Source organism: Atractosteus spatula, chromosome 5 (genome assembly GCF_055471065.1).
Source record: "Atractosteus spatula isolate fAtrSpa1 chromosome 5, fAtrSpa1.hap1, whole genome shotgun sequence".
Taxonomy (NCBI): domain Eukaryota; kingdom Metazoa; phylum Chordata; class Actinopteri; order Semionotiformes; family Lepisosteidae; genus Atractosteus; species Atractosteus spatula.
In genome coordinates this window covers 22,672,486-22,691,877 of record NC_142710.1, presented here as the reverse complement: position 1 = coordinate 22,691,877, position 19,392 = coordinate 22,672,486, and the positions used below count along the sequence as shown (strand labels likewise).

At 35.2% G+C, this 19,392-nt stretch overlaps 1 protein-coding gene across 2 annotated transcripts in view; it reads right to left on the bottom strand.

The window, feature by feature from the left end:
- stk32c (serine/threonine kinase 32C) overlaps positions 1–19,364 on the bottom strand; it is an 81,819-nt gene extending 62,455 nt beyond the window's left edge. The window contains exon 1 of one of the 2 annotated variants that reach the window (XM_088917446.1): positions 19,213–19,364. Coding sequence is in view for 1 of the 2 variants with exons in the window: in XM_088917445.1 (XP_088773571.1) it covers positions 18,095–18,176 (82 nt within the window). In the remaining variant the exon portion in view is untranslated. Of the gene's footprint in view, positions 1–18,094; positions 18,575–19,212 lie in introns of those variants that run through there. The other variant, XM_088917445.1, reaches the window with a different exon arrangement.
- Positions 19,365–19,392: the final 28 nt, after the last annotated feature.

The window sequence follows — 19,392 nt, the reverse complement described above, 5'->3', positions numbered from 1 at the left end:
CCCGGGAATATATAGCTCCAGAGAGAGAAACAACGGAAGAACAGCAAAGCACAGGAAACTAGGGACAGGACAGAGTAGGAGCGCCCTCTGGCTGCAGAGGGCGTGACAAATACCTGCATGACTGAGACATGAAGGAAAAACCATTGATAATTAATTTTAATCAGAAGTAGTTCTTTTTCATGGATAATTCCCTTCTTGTTTTCTAATTATTATTTGCCCTGTGGGAAATTTCTTTCAAGTATTGGGTCTAGGTGTGTAGCCGATCTCCTAGCAAACAACAGAGGGTGAAATAAGCTATCTAGGCTTACAATGGATCATTTCACATGGCTGCTTCTCTCTAAAATGCCACTGAGTAGTCATCTCTTATAATGTCATTCACCTGCTAAAATCCTTTTAATCTGAGCTGCATCAGTAACTCAATATCCTGTCATATGTTCATATGTCACAAATCAGCTCTCTAACATTATTCTTTCTCTCCCACTCTTTTCAAAACCATTGCACACAATAAGTAATCCTTCTTCTTACTGAGTACTGAATAGCATCTAGCATCTGGCAACAAAATATGTGCCTGTATTTATTCTTAGCAGTTGTACTATTGCTTGTATTTCACCACTATAAACAGTCAACTCTCAAACAATCACCTCAAACATAAACACCTAAATATTTTTTTTAAGTTCATACCTACTTACACAATAATTAATAGTATTTACTGTCACCTCAATTTTTTAAAATTAACTAAATAAAAGAAGATTCAGCCATTCATAACAACGTGCTTACACTATGCATCACATTTTATGGCTAGTGCTCAGAATGAATCTCTACTTATTGAAAGACCCTTTCACATTTTAAGTATACACTGAGTATACATGAGTATGCAGTACACTTAAGAAATACTATCATAGATGCAGTGTAAGTGAATCTAGAAAAGGAAATAAAACTTTAATAACATGAAGTTGTGTTCACAGTCCGTAAGGAAATGGCTATGGAGGATTAGCTAGTGATCATGATAGCGCACATTCATTGCAAAATATCCTCGTGTCTATAACAGCCACAGGCAAAGAGTAACCCCTTACAGAAAGCAAAAGGTCACAGTGGGTGGATTGTTCATAAGGCTTTAATTGGGGTTACAATAAGCAGCAATTTAAAAATGTCAGGACATACTTTGGTGGTAGCTAATTAAATGGACTCTGAAAATTGTTCAGTTCTTAGGGCCTTACTTTACTGTACAGTTTGTGCAGTGGTACATTTGGCAGACTGACTTTGTATTTCAAATACGGTAAATGATGCTATATTGGTTTATTAGTTTCTAACAGAAAAAAAACGTAATTTTGAAAAACAATAAAGATCACAAAGTTTGCCTCTATGCATGTCAGCAAAGGCAAAATATGATCCTTGAAACAAAAGACTTATGTTCTACTGCTGTTGATATTTTTTCTCTTCTCACATAAAAGAAATCAACATATCATATGCAGAACACCTGTAGTTGTGCTCCCAGCTGTCCATCCATGTCTATGGTTGAAAGTGAAATGTTCAAGGTAAGAGCTGCACAAGGCTCAAAAAACTGGAGTGAGACAAGAGAAAACCCACAAGAATACTGCGTAACCATGGAAATATCCTCTCTTGCTAAATACCCAACACATTACTGAAGCCTCTCAAGGTTTGTGCATTATCTTAGCTGACATTACTAATTTACAATGATTCATACTACCCGTGTGAACATTAGCATATAATTTATTCATAGAGTTTTCACTTATTAATAATGCATACTGGTATCTTATGGCCATATGCTAAATTAGCTGTTGTGACCATGATGTGCACTTCATAAAGTTGCAAAACCCTAAGGATGTTTCCATGTACTAGTGTTTCATAGAGTAAATAACCTTTAGATCAAGTACATTACCTCTGGTCCTGAATGGTAATCTATATAGCTGCTCTTTATTGGGGTCATAGCAGCAGTATGTCAAGCTTCAATGAAAACAATGAATAATCGAAAGAAAGCAGAATTATTATTCTTTCTTCCTTGTCACATAACATATGCACTGCAAATACATGAAGACACAGAACACTTCAACTTCACATTAATAAACTAAATATAGATGTAGGTTGAAATCTTAAAATTAATTTAAACCCTAAGGCTTGTGTCACGCCCTCTGCAGCCAGAGGGCACTCCTATTCTGTCCTGTGTGTTGTTTCCGGTTCTCTGCTGTCCTTCCGGTGTTTCTCTCTCTCTGGGGCTATATATTTCTGAGTCTTTCATTTGCCTTCGCTCAGCATTGACGTTCGGATGTCCTGACACCCGCCTAGCACCAGGTCGCCCCACGTCCGCTACCTGAGGACATAGGTTTCTATACGGCATTTCCCGAACAGCTGAGCCCGGGCAAACCCCCGTCTCGCCGCTACGCATAGGGTCTTTTACACTCTCCTGTAATTCCACGGTTCGTCCTTTCCGACATCCGTGACAGCTTGCTAAGGTTCTATTAAAAAACAACGAATTATACAAAAACTGAATCTTAGATAGCACCTTGATGTCATTTCAAAAGTAAATGACTAGATCAAGGAGGTTTCCAGACACCTGAGGAATGACTCTTTGCTTGACATCTACTACCTGACTAACGGATTTTACAGAGAATTTATGATAAATCATGTGAACTACTATTATTGCATACAGACAGAAACCATTCATTTAATTGTGTGTCAAAGTAATTTTGTGTGCCAGAACTGATTGAAATTTGCCAAAGCAAAGCATGGCAAATACCTCTACAATTAACATATTTTAGTTTGAGACTTTTTTTAGATTTTAGTTAGAGATGTTTTATTGACATTTAACTTCTTTCACCCACAAAAGTTTTCATTTTGAACATTGAAGGTTTAATTAAAAATATTAAATTTAAAAAATGTGCAGACATCATTAGTTATTCAACAAACTGGGATATAATTGCTAGGCACTGTAACTGATCTATGCAACACACAAAAATATTTAATTTACATGTTTAAGAATTCAAATTCATACAAATTGAGCAATGCATCTTTTTTTTTCTATGCGTTGACGTCAGTTATTAGTGGCAAGCCTGACAGGGCTGTGCAGCATTAAAGACTTAAAGAAAGACGTCTTGATATTTAAAAGAATCCTTTAACTCTGGTTCAAATATTAACCTTTTTCATCCTTTTACCCATTAGACCTCAAAACAATATGCAAGTCTGAGCCTACTTTTACCTCATAAAGACAGAAATGTAGAGAACACTGTCTCTATTTCCACTCCAACGGGAGGGAAATCTCTTCAGGGGGATTTGTGTTGCACCAGTTGTCGTCTGGATGAGGATTTCCTGTGTTGAATCCTGCCAAACTCTTTGACTGATTCACCCTAAAAGTGTGTGCATTCCACCATCTCCAAGAATTTAATTTTGCGATAAGTTCCATTTACCCCCCCCTTTATGTATTTAACAAAAAGTATTTTAAGTAAATTTTAAGGTGAAGGTGAAAAGTAAAAGGAGTAGGTAAAATACACTTGTTGCAACCTTCAGTAGCACCACAGGCCAGGGTTAGAGTTGGAAGTCCATAAAGTTAAAAATGTAATTGATTAGCTTCATTTACCTTTCTTAAAAATTAAGCTAAATACACCACAGTAAAATACACGATACATTTAATACCACATTTCAGAGTTTCTAAATGAAAAATGAATACTAAAAATACAAGATATTTTTCCTCTACAGATCAAGATTATTTTCTTTAATCACTATTAGTCAACAGCAAACATTCTCCTTCTTCACAGAAAATCTGTTCCCAATTTCTCTACACAAGGACTGTTTCTTCAGTAGTTCACACAACATAAATTTTGCATGTAATTTTCCTCAAGTTTAAAATGCCCTGCTGTAGATTAATGAGTTGTCATCTTTTCTCAGGACAATGCCAGCTGTAACATGAGAAAACTGTAAAATCCAGAAAATCCTTTTTCAAGTTCAGCCTAATGAGAAGATGAAGAAAGTAAAACCCTTCAGACATTCCACCGCTTTTTGTCTGAAAGCCAAAAATATAATTCATTCCTTGTAACAAGTGTTACCAGTCAGGGTCAAAACAGGCTTTTTTAACATTACTCTCTGCAGGAAAAATATAGGATGCCCAGATATCAAAGAAGGCTGGCAGAAATGAGCACTAGATCTAAAGATGCAGGCCACATGCACCTTGTTCATGGTAAAAGCTTTTTAATCAAGGCATATCACTGTTTTCTGATAACTCTGTACAGTAGTAAAACTTAGACGTTCTGTGTTATTAAAAGGGTTTAAAAGAGGAATCTTCTCTTACTCTATACACCATACTTACTGAAGATGCAGTGGAACATAACACCAAGATCACTCTGGGTAAGAGCTGCATCGTGAAGAGTACATGTAGTGTGTTAAGGTTCCAACAGACTATGCCTTAGAAATGGAAATGTTTATAGATATCTTCCACATACCCCAAACCTTAATGGATCACTGACTGACAGCAAAACATCAAAGCAATGTATCATAACAGAATAATAGAGTAAAAAAATGAAAAAAAAATGAAAGTGAAGTAAGAATAACCAAGAATGCATAACATATGTTGTGTATATTAGCACTTAGCTATGATGCTCAGTGTTTACATACTGGATTTACTGCTTGCATATTGTATTAGCTTTTACTGACATCTAGTTTTCCACATGTTCAGAAAGTACCAAAAAGAATTAAGTTAAAGAACCTTCAGATTAAAAGAATAGCCTGAAGAATTACTATTAGGATTTCATCATGCATTTAAGACTGTTGTCTTAAATGTAAGACTACCTGTTTATAACAAGATAAAAGCCTGTTCATGTATTACACAAGAAAGGGTCCAATTCTGTTTCTTCAGCAATTAAAAATATTTGCTATCTATCATAAGGCACAAATATGAGGCTGGAGATTGATTTTGAATCTTAGATTCCCTGTCTTTTTCTTACCCATGAGGTCTGTTGTGCTTTTTCAATATAATTATCTTTGTATTTTTCCTACCTAATGTGGGTGTAACCTTTATCATTAGTAGGGCTATTTACCGCAGAGGATTTAAGCTTAGCTCAGATTATTGCATTACAATTTATTTTGCTATATTGGTTTTTACCCCACACTTGTTTCTCTAAGGATTTCTCATCAGCCTCCTAAAATTAAACTGTGAACTGTTATTTTAGTTGGCATGACAGAGTTCCCTGTTTATTGCAAACAGTGGCTCCCAGTATGAGATAGTATATGAAGAACGTAAAGTATGAATAAAATAAATTTACTACATCTTTAATAAATGCTTCATGAGAAAGGCCCAATTATTAAACAAAAGTAACTCCAGATGGAAACAAAAAAATCATTTGACACATGAAATTTACATTACATGGTGACATCATTTGACACATGATGGATGCATGTCTGCAACCAAAACCATGGTGTCCTCTGCAAAACTACTTAAAACCCGTTCCATTACATTATTTACCTTATCAGATTTTAGCAAACATTGTCTTAAGGTATTAAGACATTAATAGACTTAGTGTATTAAGGTATTATCCCTGTGAATTTCAGCTCACATGAATTATTACTGATATCTACTGTAGCTACTTAAAGATTTGCCAAGGGAATACTGAAAGAAAATAAATACTACTATAAAGTACTACTGTAAAGTAGAGATTACCTTAAACTGACTAGTTTCAAGCAATCTGAATGACCCCTCATTTGTAAATTCCTATTTACTTCTTATATACACATGCTTTGTGTGCGCGGTTACTTTTAAAGTACTCATGTCATATTTCATGAGCCATTTAACTGCAAGAGTATGTGAGCAGTCTCAAATGGATGAGTGCAAATGTTACCAATTAGGTTTACATCACAAGCATCAATAAATCTGAAATATTAACAAAATCAGACAAACACTGAACAAATATTGACATATTGAATACTATGCTATTTCAGATAGTGGTTAAGGTAGGCTGATGAAAGAAATTAAACATTATATCTCTTTTAGGTTATTTGTAAGTTTGGAACATTCTGGGAATGGAAATTCCTGTCACGATTGTAGTCCCTCCTCCTTAAGGGCTCTTTTCACTTTGGACTTAATTCTGTGCACCTTGGCACGTTATCACATACATAAAATGAAGTGGTCTGGGAGGTACCCTGTGTTTGAGCATTGAGCATTCCATAAAATGGAAGTAAAGGGGTATTTGCAGACTATTTCGAAATGTGAAAATATGAAAGCGGTGCGGACATTATTTTTATTTAATTTGTTTAATCTTTTTTCATAACTTGAATTGATGTAGTAGTATGTACCCCTGACGATATTTTTGTTTGGAATTGTTATATGTACTCTTGTTTGTATTGTAATGTTTGTTCTTTTGTTAAGCATAAATAAAAATTATAAAAAAAAAAAATCTGTGCACCTGCCCCTTGTTCCAGCCTCCTTCCTGTTCCCCTTAAAAGCCAGACACTCAGTCAGTTCCGGGCTCTGCATCTGATTTCCATATCGTGCAAGCCTGGGTCCTGATGAGTCTGGCTCCGTCATGTTTTTAAGTCTCTGTTCCTGTTCCTGTTCCCCCTTCCGGTTCCGACCCGGTTCCTGGTTTTAATCTCCCGGATGGATCGCCTGGCCATGGACTTATGCTTGTGTTTTTGGATTCCCCGTCTGGATTTCCTTTGGATTGTTTGCCTCGGCCACACCCCCCCCGTGCACCAGCGCACTTTGGACATGGATGGACTTTTTCATCCCCGTATTCCTGCATGACCTTTTTCCCCAGTGTTTCCTCACTACTTCGGATTGTGTCGTCCGCATAGGGTCCGGAAAGAACTGTTCGTTACAATTCCTATACTATGTCATAGCATACCGTTATTGTTTTCAAGCTGTGCTTTAAGAATAACTTACAAATAAAAATACATTTTAACAAATCTTTCAGTTTTAAATTTGAGGCACAGTTAACATAAGGGTTTTCTATTGCATCATGAATGATCTGAACCATTATACCTTTAATGTGCATTCTTAAATTCTATTTATTGTGCAATTTTCTACACTTTAGAAACCTTAAAGAAAACTGCATCTACTTCATCCAAGATCTCTAATGCAGCTGAAACTCTCCAATCCTTGCTCTGGAGAACCCCAGCACAGCAAGTTGATGGGTCATTTTTTAGAAATACTAATTGTTTATAAATAAAACAATTTATTGTCATAAATTAAGTGAGTGATTTCTTAAATTAAATGAATCAGAGATCATAAGGGACAAGGAACTGAATACTCTTCAGCCCTCAAGAACCAACATTCTCTAAGAGGGTAACTTGTTACACCTCCAATTTCCATCACAAAAATGATGAAATTTCCAGGTATGTGCAGCGCCGTATTCTGTGATGCAGAATGAGACAACAATATATCTGGTGACGTGTTGTGGCTTTATTACATTGCAAATAAGCAGGCTTGTGAATACACCTCTTTTAATCCAATACGAATATTGCTTTCAATTTTGAAGACACTTTTGTCAAGAAATACTACTTACTTGTTAACTCTGCATGCAGATTATGTTGGAACAGTGAAACGTCTGCTGCACAACCTGTATTTATTCGCTCATACATCGCATAACTTTAGTCATTACGGTGACTAGTGAATAAGAAGGGCCTCATAACTTCATGATTCGTAGGAACTCGAATGTAAATATGCGACAACATGGCGACTTACAGTGCTTTCACAAAGTTCACAATTTTGTACTTAATTTGACATTTATAATTTTTTCATTGAACTTATTTGGTGACTGAGATTTAATAACAGGTCTGAGAAATTGGGACTGCAGTTCTCCTTTAATGGCATGAATACTATGAAAAATAATCACAAATGGAAATATAACAGAGCAGTAATTACCAAGCACACAACTCTTATGTAAGCACAAAGTTGGATTTAATTTCTGAATTGACATGTAGGAAAATGAATACTGAAACACCTATTGAGCTCCCAAAATAATCTTGGCTGAGAAAGAATCATCATGCTAAGAGCTGATGAACCACATACAGGACACAGTTTTCATCCCATAAACCAAATGTTAAGAGTCAGTTGGAGATTTTAACTGGCAAGCTTTCTTTTCCGTGGGACTAAAAGGCATATCAAAACATCTCACCCCCCACCCCCAATAAAACCTAATTCAAGATTTCAAAGTGCAGTTATTCAAAGATTAATGTGAGTTTGCACAATCTTTTCACATAATCCTCTACAGCTCAAAAGGGTTTTCTTGATGAAATTCTGTTCAGGGTAGATTTTACAGTAAAAACTTCACATCATTTACTGATACTAAAGTGTCTGGAATTCTCATTTTATGATCAGTTTAAAATGTGATCTGAAACAGAAAAGTGAGCAAAGCAGATAAGAATTTTTACATTGTTTTTTTAACAAAGCACAAAAGCAGGCATCTAACGGAATGAATGGTTCCTGGTAGCTGCATTTTCTGAAACACACCAGAAGAGTGCATAATTTATGAAAAACTTGGAAATTTTCTTTTATCTATTGCATTGTAAAAAGCGACTGAAATTGAAAACCTTCAGAAACATGTTAAATCTTGACAGTTCCATATTATCATCTACCATAGGTTTAGCTTTAATAGTCATTATTTACAGGTCTTTAGATAGTGTTAACATATTAAGAGATTGTAGACCCATGACTCTTAAAAGCCAAAAACTAAAATGGGCACCAGACATGTCACAAGGAACAAGCAAGGGCGGTATTCAAAACACTACCGCACGGAAACAGGCATCCAGCTTGGACCCATCGTGGAGTTTACACAGAATTATTGGATCAAATTCATTTGACACATACAAAAAAGGGTTTAGAATTAACCTATTTAACATTTTTACACAGAGCCTACTGATGATAGGCCACACTTGACTTGAGCATCAGTGTACTTTAGGCCAGAATAGGAAATCAATTAAGCTTTTTTTGAAGATGAATGGAATGAGGATTTAGGAATTAGTCAAGTATCACCAAATTTCTATATTTTCTGTCAAATGCTAATTTTAATACAGACTCTCTATATCTCACTTTCTGTCTATTTCAATAAATTATACATACATCAGTATTCTTGTGCAGTTTCTCTAAATATTATTCTTAGCCTCCAGTAACTGCTACCCTATTTATTTTGAAAACCCTAGGCAAAACAAAATCCGTCAGAGTACTTGGATGTCAGCACTTTAGCACTCAGGTGTGAATCTGTAGAACTACCCAACTTGCATGCACTTGAATACAAATGCTACCATAAAATAGTGAAGGACATTTTAAAATGCCACACAAGGAAAACAAATTTCACAATGCTTATCTATATAAAAATATTCCATGATCTTAAGATTCTGTGACCATTGTTAACATCATCGTAATCTATGGAAATGAAGTTAAAATTAAAAGTTGCAAACTATAAAATGAGAAAGGGAAAAAAAGACAGTCTGAGGCTGGCAAGACTCCAGGATCAGTGAATGTGTGAAAACACACTGTGACAGGTACAACACTAACCTGCTGTGTTGACACCTTGCATATCCTTATCATTCCTTACAAATACAATGAGTATGTCAAACAGAGAAGCCTTAAAGTCCCAAAATAAGATGATGTGTTACTGTTTTATATATACAGTATATACAGCAGTGGCTTCCATTGTTCTTTCAAAAAGTGTTGAACAGTATTAAGTACGTTGGACTGGTATCCCATACAGGTTGCAGTCTGAACTTGCACTATATCTCGGAAACAAAAGCAGCACAAATGCTACTTTCAACGGCACAAACATAGCACTAACGAATGAGGTGGGTTTCATCATTTGTGCTGTCTGTAGGGGGGCCCACTTCACGGAGCTACAAATTCCTCTGTTAAAATGAGGAAAGTAGGCATTGTATGCCAAAATCTCAACTTTATTATGGCCTCTGAATCACTAGAAACATATCTGTATATGTTTTGTATCATTATTATCATTCTTAACAACCAAAACAGTGAATGATTTCCAGAGGCTTAAACAAAAAAAGCCTTTGCTGGCACAGTATTTTGCACAAATATGTAAACTAGAACAGTAAAAGTCCTATATAAACATTACCATATGGAAATTTATTGAGATATTCTGTTTCCTTTGGTTATGGGTATTGTGCCACGTAAAATAATTAAATGAGCTCTGTAGTTACGTGTGTCACCTTGAAGAGATTCCTCCTTAGAGTGTATTTTCCTCATAATGTACCTTTCAAACACAGAAAATGTTCATTACAGGATATTTTGAAAGAAAAGGAGGAGATACAGATCATTTGTGGTGAAAAGCATTGAAGCAACACAGCTCCTTTCATCCATTTTCAGTAATTACTGTTAGATGTTTGCAACAACCCATGACCTAACCCAGTAGGCACAGAGCACAAGGACACAGCTACGAAGTATTGTGACGTGCTAGTTAAAGTGTCTTTGTAAGAACATGTTACAAAGTTGCTTGCTAATGTTCGCCTTTTAAGGCTACATCACCAATATCTAACTGATTCGGGTATGATATTGGTGACAATTTTAATTTTCCTGTTCACACAAACGCACAGTAGTATAGTAGTCAACCGCCACCTGGGCAAACAGAGAAACAAAATTTCAGAATTTTTACTCTCACACCAGTAACAAAGTGCTTGAACTCAGCAGACGGGGTCACCGTGCATGTTCACGTGATCACCCGAAAAACAAGGCGCTATATCTCAGGAATGAAAGCAGCACAAACGCTACTTTTACTGGCACAAACCAGCACAAATGCAACACTAATGAATGAGACCAGACCGGTTCCCCTACTACTTTGTAGGGGGGCTGAGTGACATTACGACCCCGAAAAAACAAGGTACTATATCTCAGAAACGAGAGCAGCACAAACGTTACTTTCAACGGCACAAATGTAGCGCTAAGGAATGAGGTGGGTTTCATCGTTTGTGCTGTCTGTAGGGGGCCCACTTCACGGACCTAGAATCTCTGTGTCAGCCATCCCTTTATTTAGCTTTGCATGCAATCTATGTTTTTATTCCTCATATAATTTTCATTAATGTAGTGATTTCTGAATAGCCTCAGACATTTCCAGTGTCCTATTGCTGTCTTAAGGGGATGTTTCAGATGAGGCACTATTCCCTGGTTCGGAGTCCTTGGCAAAGCTTAAGAGATACAGTATTCTAGCATCTTCTCAGGTTCGCAGGTGAGACAACTGTGAAAGTGTGATGCTCTTAGACACACAGTCACATCCTGGAATAGCACTTACTAATTGCAAAGCAAAGTTTAACACCTTGTGGGGAGTACAGGCTACAGTTAAAGGCATGTCTGTAACACAGCTTATTAAATACTCAGACGAAGAGCTGGTACATTTCAGAATTCTATATGTGCAAGCTGTTTTTTTCACTCAGGAACCACCTTTGTCTTGCAATAAGTATAAAAATGTACACATATTGTGTGAGACAACATGTGTAAACAACTCATTAAAAAACTAAATTTAGAAGTGGGTTTGTGTGTGTACAAGTGATATATGCAGGCATATAACTTTTGGAATTGTGTTTGGTCAGTGCTTTCTTATATTCAATCGTTACATTTTATATCCTATCCTATTCACTAGCATGTGCGATAAAAACCTGTGGGATTTATATCCCATAGAAAACACTGCGTAATGTACCACAAGCAGCAATGCAATAGTCCTTGATACACATCATGATGTTTTTTATGAGGAATGCAAATTGCAGGATTGGGTTTTGAGTTAGTTATTTTTAGATATATTTGTGTAATGTTATAACTTTTCCCATTACGTTTACAATGACCCTTTGAAATGACTGGTTTAATTCATATCCAATGATACAATTACTGTAGACATCAGAAACAGTGCAATGTACATGTCTGCTACTAAATGGAAACATACAGAATCCACTGGAAAATGTCAACTAGAAGTTTGGGCTGTTTCTTCTGAGAGAAACTACTCATGTTTTGGACATGTCTCATTTAAAGGGATTATATTCAGCCTGTCCACCCTGAGAGCAACGATAAAGTATCCTAATCACTTAGGTATTTTTTCTCAGCATTAATCAAACGATCTGCTAAATCAGCCATTTGGCAGCACTCTATGACATAAACCTGACAACTAGATTATGTCAGGAGTATTCCTGCCAAGTGATACTATAATATTACTGTCTAATGTATGCCATATGCTGCTTTCCTAAAAGCTAACTGATACAATTTCTGGGAGGTTAGGCAGAATGCAATCTGATCTACAAACAATAGAAAGAGCTATCTTCTGAAAACATCCTTAAAATGTTGCTATATCTTACTATACAGTTCCCATCACAGAAAGAAAAATCATTGATTTCATAAATATAAAATAGACATTTAAAATATATATATATTATATTTTGTAAAAATATTAATATTTGGGCAATTTTCTCTTGCTTCTTATGAAAACGTTTAACTAGTTTAACTAGTAATAGCACAAAAGTTATAAAAAAATGTTTTTACATATCTGGGGAAGAGCATACATTTTGTCTCCTAATTTCTACTTAGAACTAAAGTTAATCTTCCCATTTATTCCTTTGGTCAGAATCATTGGTGTGTTTCACAGTAGACGTTTAAGAAGCCTAATTGAAGTAGGGTGGTGTTGAAATCAGAAGTACTATAATACACGCAGTAACTGGTGTTAGTGAATACAAGAGCATGAGAAAAGCTGGGGCACAGTACAGGCTGCTAAGTCCATCATAGCCTTGTATATTTCATAAAGAAAACATATTTTCTCTACAAAGAATAATATTACCACCAGTTCAAATACATGAGATTTAACACAAAACATTTTTTAGAGAATGAACTGATATTTTGAAGAGAGATAGCACCCTCCTAGACAATACAAAACACAGTTTAGCTAAAGTGAGGTTTATGGAAATCGATGCGCTGATCAGCTTAATTACTGGCCTTAAAGAATGCCACATACAGACAGGTGAAAGCATCTGAACCTCTTGAGTCTTGATAAGAAAAGATTAAGATGGGAATTCATACAACTATTTAAAATTCATAAAGGTCTTTACAAAAATCCTTTTTTGTCATAGGACCAAAAATGGGATACAATTGAACGAGGATACACACAAGCAGATGCACAGGTGTGAGTCTAGGACTACTGAAAGCAAGCAGTTCCTTGTGTAAAAGGTTGTAGGTTTTTGAAACGTCACCCAACAATACAGTTGTATAATATTGTATTATTGTATAATGGGTTCCATTAGCTGTATTAAGTCCTCGGACAACTAATCTACTAGATACCAGCATAAGTAAAATGGTTTGAAACAGCTCCTCTTATTTGCAACATTTCTTTAACTGATATGTTCTTATGTGTACTGTGTATGTTACCAAAGGACACCCAGTGATCTAATTCAGTAATGCTGGAGCTGATATGGAATAAGCACGGGGCAAAAGCACTAAACATCTGAGCCAGTTAATTTCTCAAGGGACTGACTAATGTGGTTAGGGAAACAGCTTCATTCTACCTTCCTAGAATTATGGAAAGTCACCAAAGACTGCATATTGTCTTATTTAATATTAATGCATTGCCTTTGAGGTCTCTTGGCAATGGCTATTTTTTTATCTTAGTGGTAAAAACATCATGGAAGAGGCCACTTTGTAAATGAGCAGCGGCTTTAAGTTGTGGTTCACACCATCACATTTTAAAAATTCATGTTCAATTTTTATAGAATTTGAAAAATAGGTGTTGGAGAGTGCATTTTTAGTGTTGGAATAATATTAAGGCTGATGAGACTATTTGTTTCTGAGATTTTTTTTAAATCATTTACAGATCACTTGGAAAGATCACAGATTGCCTGGAGTATCTCAACAGTCCATTCGGGGTATTTTCTTTAGACTAATCTTATGAAGGATAGGTTTTACCTTCTGTTCACACACCTTTTATCAGCTTTAACAACAGGAAGCTCAGGGGCACACTTTGGTTAAAAGAAAGCTCCTGCTGTGAGATTATATTCTACCTAACGTTGCTTTCAACCCGACAGGGAAAATGCTTTTGTGTTAGAGCAGATAGAAATGCTCACTATTATTGAAGGGGTGTGGCATGAGAACCAGCCATAAGCAGCTAAGATTCAGTATACAGCATTAAACACTGCATGAAAATATCAGAAGAGCTGCAAATCAGAACCAGTTTGCAGCCAATAAAATAGTATCCCCCACCCATTGAAGAAAATAACTGTCTATGAATACTGAGTATATTACAGAAACTCTCTGGGTGACATATTATATCTCCATCTCATGGTTAATTAAACAACACTATTACATTTGTTGCATGGAATAATTTATACAGTATTTCGACAATGAAAACTGTAAACAGTTCTTTAAATGCTAAAAGCCACAGGGAAAAATTAATGCCCAAAACAATGCAATACACAGATTGTTATATTGTTAAAAACATTTTATACAGTTGTGTAGCCTTTCTGTACATTTTATACAGAATAATTCATGCCAACTTTCAAAAGCCTGTTAGTCTAACAGTAGTTTTAACATAGCTGTAGCAAGGAGCTGTTACTCAGAGATCTTTTCTTTATCAATATGAAAAAAAATGAACAATAACAATCAATAATGAATCGATAATCAATATGAACAATCAAACTACAAGAACATAACTTTAGTGTAAATAACACTATCAATGTTATTATCTAAACCAGTTATACATTTTTAACTGTAAACCATTTTATATTTACTCGTCTGATTTCTAAAATATTATTAGCACTATGTACTTAAGGAGATTACTTCCATTATTCGTTTTTCTGCAAAGTAAACTACAGCAGGAGGTTATCCTAAATTAATGTTAGCCTAAATAAAAAATTAATGTCACATAACATACTGTTATGTAATGTGGTAAAAACTTCAATGATATAGAAAGCTGCACTGATAAATCACATAAAAGGTTCAAATACCAATAGTACCTCTAGAAGTTATTTCAAATTTGCTTCAATAAAATATCCACAACTGAAACATTACTTGCAAAGCATAAACAATGAAAGCTGAGTCTAATCTTTGAAAAGCATCCTAAGATACCATGGGAATCCTGGGTTTTCTAATCTTAACAAATTTTGTCAATTTTTCCTGGTGTGCAGTTCATTCAATATAAACCGGAACAAGAAATTCATTATTGTAGTCCTGACAAATACAATATTCAGTCAGACAGACATCTGTGAACCCTTCACTACCATTCAACTGACAAGGATGGTGAACTGGTGAAATTCTGTCTGCTTAGCACCTTCCAGACTCTCAGTCATTCTGGATCAGGGATGAAAGGCTCAGTGGCACATTGAATAGTTCAATGTTATCACAAGATATGTGACCCTCACCGAGACAAAATGACTCAAAGTAAGTGGATGGGTATAATTTAAAGTTACCCTTCATATTTGTTAAATTCATTGCAGTGTTAAAACAGAGTCTAGAATTTACCTCACTTGTTAAATTCGGAACCCAGGAATTCAATGATAGTTCTAAAACATAGACGGTGCTTTCGGCATTCATGCCAACGGAACTGCCAACAAAATTATCAGATGCTCTTTCCTACTGTAAATGTTTCTTCCTAATATTTAAGAAATCCACTTCAGTTAACTCTCCCCAAGTAACAACAGACTCATTCACAAAGATATATTGTGCCATCATCTAGCTGCAGTTACTTTACTTTCCAACTGAGTGTCTAAAACAAACTAAAAATGGACAACATCAAATCATGCATATTACTATTGAATAAACCCAGCAAGGAAAAGTATTCCATAGTTTGAGGTGAAAGCTATTTTGTATCTCTACAAATTTGTCTTAGCAGTTCATACAATAATTTGTAATGGTTTATTGATCATTAAGTGAAACGGGTAATTCTATTATTCTGCAAAGGAACCTGAAGAAAGCTCAAGCACCGAAACATTGTGTCTCTTTTCTTTTAAGCATGCAATAAACCTTTACTTGTTTCTTTACAGCCTACACATGTTGACACAGCTACCTACTTGAAATTCTATTATTCTGAATTATAATATACAAGAACTATGAAGTATGAAGTAAACAAATTTACATGAATCTTATTTTTTTTCCCGAGAGTAGCACAGTGGTGGGGGTCCTGGGTTCAGTTTTGGACCTGGGGTGCTATCTGTGTGGAGTTCTATGTGCTCCCCATGACTGCGTGGGATTTTGCCGGATGCTCCAGTTTTCTCTCACAGTCCAAAGAGATAATGGTAGGTTAATTGACCTCTGGGAAAATTGGCTCTACTGTGCCTGTGTGCGTCTGTGTACGCCCTTAGATGACAGGCATCCAGTCCAGGGTGTACACGTCTACGGTAGCATCAGTTGCTTGCCAGGATAGTCTCTGGCTCCCTTGCAACCCCTGTATTGGATCAAATGGATGGCTGGATGGATGGATATTTGTCTTAAAATACCATCCATGAATGAATTAGATCTATGAAAAAGTAAATTATACTTTAATTTACTTTTTTATAGATCCACGTAGTAATCCCTAGGTGGACTGACCTAGTTTGGAAGGCCTTCAGGTTATATCTCTAATCTATACAAGTCCATATGATATTTTAGAATAACTTACATTGTTTCCATGTAATCTAAGTTTAAGGAGTAGCACGTGGAAATGGATAAGACTTGAAAACTTAATTTATTCAAAAATATCTATTCATATTTTAACCACTTTTCACTGGGCCATTTTCATAAAGTAAACTGCTTGCATAAGTATACTTGTTTGTACACACATTCTGAAGTAAAAATAAAATCACTTTCTCTTCTTAACAGTCAAGAATCAAATCTCATAAAGAAAATGGAGCCTCACAAAGAACAATATCTGAATTCAGAGAAAGAGTAAGGAAGAAAAATAAAACTGAATTTACTTTGTTTGCACTACCTAGTACTATTGCAGTTTTAATGCCTGTATTGGTTTGTGAAGCACAAACACATAATACCTCTGCAAAAAACATGGCTGAAAATACAGAAACTGACCAATAATATGAAGAGCTACACAAGCCAATTATCTTTTTTGCTCCATAAAGTAACAAGTAGATGTGTTACTGGCATTAATATTCTAATAGATATACCAGATGATATCAGCACAATGTGTCTGAATGGTTTCTGTACTGCTTTCTGTTCTGTAATGCATTTGTGTCATAACTAAACCATTAACGTGCTTTTTTAAAGCCCGAGATATTATATATTGAAGCTTCATCTTCCATTCCGCTGTATTCTGTGGATATAATATAAACATTTAATCTCTGGTGCCTCCCAAAATGAGCAACATACTATCAATTGTGTTCAATTATTACATTTTGTATCGGTGTACTGATTTTACAGTAAGAGGCAGCACTTCAATGAAATTAGACCTAGGTTCTAAGCTTGTTGGCGACATTGACATAAGTTACTGATTATTTTCACTAATAGACAAATCCATATTTTGTTTAATGATGCATAGTATTGTTCTCTTAAAATTGATTAAATTAACAATAATAAATCAACGAAACTCAGCTTTTTGACCATTTAACATAAAGTGGCTACAGTGTTATTTTGTACTTTTTGCCTAGAACAGTACAATTATAGAACGTATTTAGATACTGTATTTATCTAATAAACTAGCTACTTTTGTGTTTTTGTCCTCTGACCAATCATTTCGGTATTCACTGGACAATTGCATACAGTATAAAACAACACTACTGTCGTTCATAAATGGTTTTCAGTGATCGACTGCAGAACTGAACTTTAAACCTTAAAATGAACAGTGTTTATATATAAATCGTCTGGAAACATTTTTGTTTTATCTCCGAGAAATAACACTTTTAAAGACTGAAGTGTTTTATTCTTGCTGTTGTTGAGAAAACAAAATCCTAGAGCTCCAAATGAAATCGGAGTTTAAAGTATCATACTTATATGATATAAAGGCTATATAGCCTTTTCTTTCAAACTAGGAAATAGGGATTCCGCTCTTCCCAAGTGACAATCCCACCTTTGCAAACCAGATGAACTTCACGCGCTAATGTGAACGTTTTATATAGACCCAGAATCAGCAACTAAATGGTTTCAGACTTCAACGGGTGAACACCAAAACGTGCTATAAAGTAAAATTGTACTTACCATCTTCTTTTTCATCAAAGACTGGCCTTTTGGAAGAACTATTAGCTCCCATTCTTTTTTTCCACTTGCCCCAGTGAAACATTTATGCAGGAGCTCAGAGAGCATTCCTTACTTCGTAAAGAACTAACAGAGCCGTGCAGTACACGTTTAAAAATAACATCTAGCTGCATCCCAGTCACTAAAGTCTCTTCCCCATTTAGGCTACTCTGTTTAGCAGTAGTCAACGAAAACCTTTTGGATGCTTTGCAATAAAAATAAAATGGAATTTCTCTATACAGTATACATTCAAAGGTGATTGTCTGCAGAGACGCCTTTTAAAATTGTTCCTTCTTTCTGCTCACATGTACGGATATTCACAGACTTAAAATCTAATATCAGTTTTTTTTCGCTTGAGGATATCTTAAAAAAAAGCCCCGCTCATCAGACGCTTGTCGAGTGTGTACACCAGTAGCGTTATACCATCTCTATGCAAGTACTGTATTACCTAACTGAACGGTGTTAATTAGAGATAGGTGGCGCCAGATCTTAGAAAAATCATTTTAACACTTTCAAGACTTATATTATATTAATAATATAGATTTATATTAAATATCTATTTTTTCTCTACAATTAAAAAAAAAATTGATTGACTAATTTTTGTCGTCCAACAAATTTTCAACAAAACACAGCTATTAGTGTCACAAAATGTATTATAAAGTATATAAGGTGTTGTGTTAGGTGTTGTTTTTGTGTATGAAATTTTAAACAAAAGATTGGTATTGCAGCACATTGATTGTTTATCGACAAAACCCATTTAGTCCTTCCGTTGATTTACGCTATGACAAATTTTATAAACGTGAAATTTTACTGATGGTTGTCTTGCATGCTGTTAAAATAAATCATATTAAAAAATAAATTTTGAAATTCCTTGTGTTCAAGATATTTGTACCTTAACAAGTCAGACTTGGCTATTATCAGAATTAATGTCCTGGTATCTACTGTCTGTTGTAATAAACTTTTACATTTCAATTGTATGTGGAATTCGATATTGTCGTCATTTTTTCCATAATTAAGAACGCGTTTAGACAAATTATTCAAAAGCTAAAGGCTCAACATTTATTTAGTTTTGCACACCTTACCTACAGTAAATGTGAACTGTGGAATCTCAAGTCCCTTTGAAAAGCTTTCAAATATTTGAGTACATGGAGATAACTTAAATATTCACAGGTTTTACTGCTGATGTTTAAGATATCGACCCATGTCACAACAGTGAATTATTTTCCTCTCACTATACTACGTAACAATTTTACGTGACAAAG